This window comes from Carcharodon carcharias, chromosome 18, assembly GCF_017639515.1.
Source record: "Carcharodon carcharias isolate sCarCar2 chromosome 18, sCarCar2.pri, whole genome shotgun sequence".
NCBI classification, from domain to species: Eukaryota; Metazoa; Chordata; class Chondrichthyes; order Lamniformes; family Lamnidae; genus Carcharodon; species Carcharodon carcharias.
The window spans coordinates 40,087,155-40,093,154 of record NC_054484.1 but is presented as its reverse complement, the minus strand read 5'-3'; the positions used below and the strand labels follow the sequence as shown (position 1 = coordinate 40,093,154).

At 42.7% G+C, this 6,000-nt stretch overlaps 1 protein-coding gene across 1 annotated transcript in view; it reads left to right on the top strand.

Annotated features, from left to right (window-relative positions):
• Nucleotides 1–2,099: 2,099 nt before the first annotated feature.
• The window catches only part of LOC121290437 (ATPase MORC2-like), a 66,716-nt gene continuing 62,815 nt past the window's right edge, over nt 2,100–6,000 (top strand). Inside the window, exons 1-4 of the mRNA XM_041210875.1 lie at nt 2,100–2,265; nt 3,494–3,646; nt 3,723–3,776; nt 4,673–4,707. Of these exons, the coding sequence (XP_041066809.1) occupies nt 3,582–3,646; nt 3,723–3,776; nt 4,673–4,707 (154 nt within the window). The 5' untranslated portion in view covers nt 2,100–2,265; nt 3,494–3,581. The remainder of the gene's footprint in view (nt 2,266–3,493; nt 3,647–3,722; nt 3,777–4,672; nt 4,708–6,000) is intronic.

The following is a 6,000-nucleotide window of genomic DNA, read 5'->3' as shown; positions in this document are numbered from 1 at the left end:
CCTAACTATTCTAATCCTATTTTCCAGCACCACGCCCAGAGTCTAAATCGCAAGTGCACATCCAAATAATTCTTAAATGTTATGAGGGTTTCTGCCTCTACCACCCTTTCAGGCAGAGAGTTCCAGATTCCCACCACCCTCTGGGTGAAAAAATTCTTCCTCACATCCCTTCTAAACCTCCTGCCCCTTACCTTAAATCTATGCCCCCTGGTTATTGATTCCTCCACCAAGGCGAAATGTTCCTTCCTGTCTTTCCTACCTATGCTTCTCATAGATGCCTTGTCTGGGGCCTCTTGCTCTGCGCTCCAGGCTCTGTGGTGGTTCCCATGTATTCAGCTCTCAGCAGCGGCTGGGTCAGCTTTACCTTCTTCTCTTCATATGTAGTCCCTCAGGAACTCCGTTCAATGGGTTCAGAGATGGGTGATAAATCCAATGTGCAATTGTGAGACCCTGCCATTCAAGTGCCGCAGCCTGCTGTGGATCAGAAAGTGCGATGTGTTCACCAGATTGTGATCCTGAGTCTACTCGCTACCGCCACCTCCCAAGCTGGATTGGTGATGTTGCTGCCCATCCTGCGGCCAGAGGGGGGATAGAGGACATTACGGCAAGCTCCACTGCATCCAAAAGGTGCTTGAGGAACATGTCATTGAACCTGGAGGCTGCAGTCTTTTTGCCTTTCAGGGCCATGTCTTCTTTGCAGCCATCATGGGCTGGAAGCACTGAGAGGTGTGCGCGTGGCTGCACTTTAAATATGGCGACTGACATGATGGAGTGGCGAGGTGATGGCATAGCATGCAAATGAGAGCCAGTCTGGCATGGAAATGGTGTTTCCCAGGAATGCATAATTAAAACGAACATATGAACAAGGAGCAGCAGTAGGCCATTGAGCCCCTTGAGCTTGCTCCGCCATTCAATAAGATCATGGCTGATCTGATAGTAAGCTCAAATCTGCATCCCGCCTACCCCCGATAACCTATCACCCCCTTGCTTAGCAAGAATCTATCCACCTCTGCCTTAAAAATATTCAAAGACTCTGCTTCCACTGCCTTTTCAGGAAGAGAGTTCCAAAGACTCACAACCCTGAGTGAAAAAATTTTGCCTCATCTCTGCTCTAAATGGGTGACCCCTTATTTTTAAACAGTGGCCCCTAGTTCTAGATTTTCCCAAAAGAAGAAACATCCTCTCCACATCCACCCTGTCAAGAGCCCTCAGGATCTTATATGTTTTAATCAAGTCACCTCTTACTCTTCCAAGCTCCAGCGGATACAAGCCTAATCTGTCCAACCTTTCCTCATAAGACAACCCACCTATTCTCGGTATTAGTCTGGTAAACCTTCTCTGAGCTGCTACCAACACATTTACATTTTTCCTTAAATAGCGTGACTAATGCCGTACACAGTACCGCAAATGTGGTCTTACTAGTGCCCTGTACAACTGAAGCATAACCTCCCTACTTTTGTATTCAATTCTCCTCACAATAAATGATAACATTATTAGCTTCCTTAATTACCTGCTGTACCTGCACACTGTACCTACAGCGGGTTTGGGATGATACTGTATGAAAAGCCATCATTGTGGCTGGTAGGTAAATCGTCGTTTTACCTGCCCGCTACTGCACTTAGTGCAAATCTGGAACGATTCTGTACAATGTTTTGAGTCTGCATGATTCTTTAGTGTTGTGCTTGGATTCTGAAATCAGGCATTTTAAGGCTTTTTTTCTCAAGGAGAAGCTGACTGACCTCATGATCAAGATGTGCTATCTGGAACACACTGGAAGTTTTGAATAGGGTGTGAAACTAAAGTGATTCTCGCATTTTGAACGCCAAATTGTGAGGAAGCTTGCAATGCTTAATTTATATTCATCCAAGAGGTTAAAGGTCAACCGCTTACATTGAGATATAAAACAATGTATGTAGATTTCACAATGGCAGGAAATTGTAGGCCAGCAGTTTAAGATTAATAAATTCCATGTGAAAACTGATTCCGGGAATTATTAATCGTACAGGATATGCGCAGTGCTGACGCCCAATGAATGTTGAAGAAGAAATAAATCCTTCAAAAAAAACCCAAATCCTCTTCACTTTGTGACAGTTGTTTTAAATTGAATTTCTGGATTAAGATGAGGTGAATGAGTAGCATTTCAATGTAACACCATATCCCACCATTGGGAAGCTATGGCAACGCTCGTCCATGATCCTCACGTGCGCTCTCACACCTCGTGAGAACTTCAGATCCACGTGCCAAAGGCGGGGCAAGTGCTGCCAGGTATCTCATCCCGAAGCCACGGCTGCGCTGCGAGCTGCCGCTAGGTGTGACAACCTGGGGTAGATGGCCCATATCAGCTAGCGGAGTGCACTCAGTTCTGTCGTCGCCAGAACCACATTGAGAAGTGATACGTTTTTCTTTCCATCGTCTAAGGACTTATTTTGGAGTAATATGGTTTTTTGTTGTTGTTGACGTTTTTGTGACCTTTCTGGAGTGTTTTGCAGCCATTCTTTAGGAACAGCCGATTTCATTTTGTGTCTTCCCCGGTTTACCCTGCAAAGGTTGGGGGGTGGGTGTTGGTTGTCGTGTGATAATTTAGGTGCGTGTAGTGGTACCCCATAAGAAACTGCTCGATAGTCACCGCTATAACCTAGGTGACTATAGAATGTGATATTAAAAATAAATTACTATAATGCGTTTGCGCCCATTTCATTCAGCTGCACTGATGATTTGGAATCGCCCCGTATTTTTCTGATACGGCGAGACACTAAGTAACTTGGAATCAAACCTTGGTAATCTTCAAGGTTTTTAACCAGCAACATTTGCAATATTTGTCCATGTGAGGTTGACATGTGGCTTAGAGAGAAATGTTGAGGTGATATTTCCATGATTTTACTGCTCCTGTGCTCTTTATTTAATGTTAGTTCATGGGCTTCGAGTTCATTTGTTAACTTTTTTTCCCCCTCCTCTGGCATTCAGTTTATGTCCATGCCTGGACCAAGGCTGTAATGAAGTTGTGAGCTAACTGTTTCTGGTGGAAGGCATAAGCTCTTGATTGGTGGATGTTGCATAATGGCAATATTGATGAGGTCTTCCATGATTTTGATGTGGTTGGAGGCTGATTTTTTTTTTGTTTCCCGATCTTTGCCCAGCTATGTCCTCTCCACAACATTTGACTTTTTTTGGTTACCTCCTAGTGTCTTAGCAGCAGTGAGATAGCTTTAGTTGGAGGAGCACCTCGTTCTGATGTGCAAGTTGTTGTCATTGTTGCCAGAATGTTGTTAGGACCCAGTCTTCATTACATCCTGTTCACTCAGCCATTTCTAAATGTCAATTGGAGTGAACTGAGTGGGCTGGACTTGGGTAGATTCTGGGGTCTTGGCAGAAGGCTAAATTAGATTACCCACTGGACACTTTTGTCTCTGGTTTTAAAAAAAGGAAACCCTTGCAAGCTTAATTTGAACCACCTTTTCCTTATTTTCATCTCAAGTTCCTGATCTGCTTACAGAATAAAGCTGGTAAGATTTTGGAGTACCACAAATTTAACAGCTGGCCTCACTTGGGTGTGGTGAAAGGAGGAGAAATTAAGGATAAAAATGGTAGACAAGTACCATGAATTATCCAGAGCTCACCTTACCTCTGACTATCTTCATGCAAACTCGTAAGTATAACTGAATGTTTTCTTTATTTAAAATTTTGACTTGAAGAGGAAAATATAATGGTTTTTACATTTACAGAACCACACATGAATTCCTCTTTGGAGCATTGGCAGAATTGGTGGATAATGCAAGGTATAGTAAATATTATGGGCAAGAACTGAGAAAGATGCATAATCAAATGTTACGTTTTAAATTGTTGGCTGAAAGTCAGCTGAAATCTTTAACTGAAGAAAACCATGTTTTTTTTGTTGTACTCAAAAATCTAAACTGATTGTTTTGTTTTGATTTTACTTTATTTACTGTTCAAAATGCTGGGAATACTTAAGCCGGTCTGTGGAGAGAGAAGCATCAGAAATGGGGAAATGCTAGAAATATTTTAGGACTTGAGCAAGTGAAGGGGGGTGGGAGGGTGAGAAAAAGAACAGTGAAGGCCTATGATATGGTGGAGGGCAGGAGATTAATTTACAAAAGTTTTCATGGTGCAAAGTGAAAGGGAGTGATAATGAAACAAAGAAGTAAAAGATGTGTCCAGAGGATATGTGAATGGCAGGATAGCTGCTGGCTGAACGCAAAGAAAAGGGAATGAGAGAAACGAGAGAATTAAACAAAGAAGGAAAAGATGTGTCAAGAGGATATGTGAATGGCAGGATAGCTGCTGGCTGAATGCAAAGAAAAGGGAATGAGAGAAACAAGAGAATTAATCAGTCAAGGGTGGCTACTTTTGGTCCATACCAGTGTGTGGTACTCTGCTACAGATTACATGAGGGCCATCGTTGAAATCTGTAGTATTGGTGCTGAGGTTGCCCAATTGGTGTATGCTAGTTTCTGGATCAAGTCCTCTATAAGGATTCTATAATGTTCTGAAAAGTACCATTTCTTACAACAGTGTTATTCTTTTCTTGGCTGTGTGATCTTAAGTAAGATTAGAAATGGATTAGGACATATGATTGGAAACAATCAACAGGTTGAATAATAACAGACTGCTTAAGAATTTGAAAAGTATAGTAAAATAATTTGTGTACTTTCAGAGATGCCGAAGCAACGCTATTGAACATTTATACAGGTCAGTCAGTGTTGTAATTACAGTAGCAGAGAATTAAGACATGAAAATTGTTCTAACAATTCATTGGCAAAAATGATGTCTTTCACTAGATTAGGTACCTTCGATATGACTTTTTGTTAATTCGCTTCGTTTCTGTTGAACAGAGTTAATTGACTCAACTCTTCCTGGATTCTCCTCTGAATCACCTCTGTACTCTGATTTCTTAAAGTTTAATGTAGACTTACTTTTATGTCCTTTGCCTTCGATCTCTTTAACAATAATACCATTGTTAACATTCCGTTTAAAGCCTTATGAACCTAAGCTGCTGCATTTACTGTCCTATGAACCTGTGCCCCCAGATTCCTTTGCTCTTCCATGGACTCCTATTCAGCATATAATTACTGTTATTTTGATACCAAAATGTATCACCTCACACATACTGATGTTGGGCATCAGCATTGCCAGTGCTGGCACTACAGACAGACATGCATACAAATTAGGAGCAGGAGTAAGCCATTTGGCCCCTCAACTGCACTAGTTGATAAGATAAAGCCCTGAAGTCTGTAAATGGTGCATGCCATGCATCTGACCATTTGCAGTGTGATCCATGGAGTGCACCATGCTGAGAAGGGTGCTAGTGCAGTTGTGCCACTCCTGTGTCAAACATCAGGAGTGGTCGGTTTCAAACAATGACTCTGGATGATTTGGGGAAACTTAGACCTTGTAGGAGCAGTGAATGCATGTGTTAATGACTCAGCTGTATGAGGACCCAGCCCCCCTCCTCCACCTCAACACTACACCCCCCCTCACCCCCACCAGCTTACACTATTTAAAGAGACAGGCTTCCAACTCACAGGCGAGATGCTTTGGCTTATTTCTGCTCCGGCAAAGTTTGTGGAAGCACTGTGACTTGTTTTTGGAAGTCTTTGAGTTGATATACCCATTCGGGAAGGGCAGAGGATTGGGTCACATGAACATAGCAAGTCTGCAAGAGGTATGGGGCCTCTAGTTGCAGTCTTGAGGTCTGCAACATGATTAAATGGAGCAGAAAGTACACAATGGGAAGCTCTAAAGAGGGAGAAGTAAGGTTTTTCTATAGAAGGCTCTACCCATGGGTTTTAGATAGCACTTCTCATTCCTCCTGGATGAGGTGGAGGTATGCCAAAGGTGACTCGGATTCAATAAAGAACTGTGCCACCTCCAAGTGGACCTGCAGGCTCTCATTGAGACGAGCTTGATGCTGCCAGTGGTGATAAAGGTTATGGTCACATTAAACTTCGGCATGACTGGGTCATTCAAGGCAGGAGTGGGTGA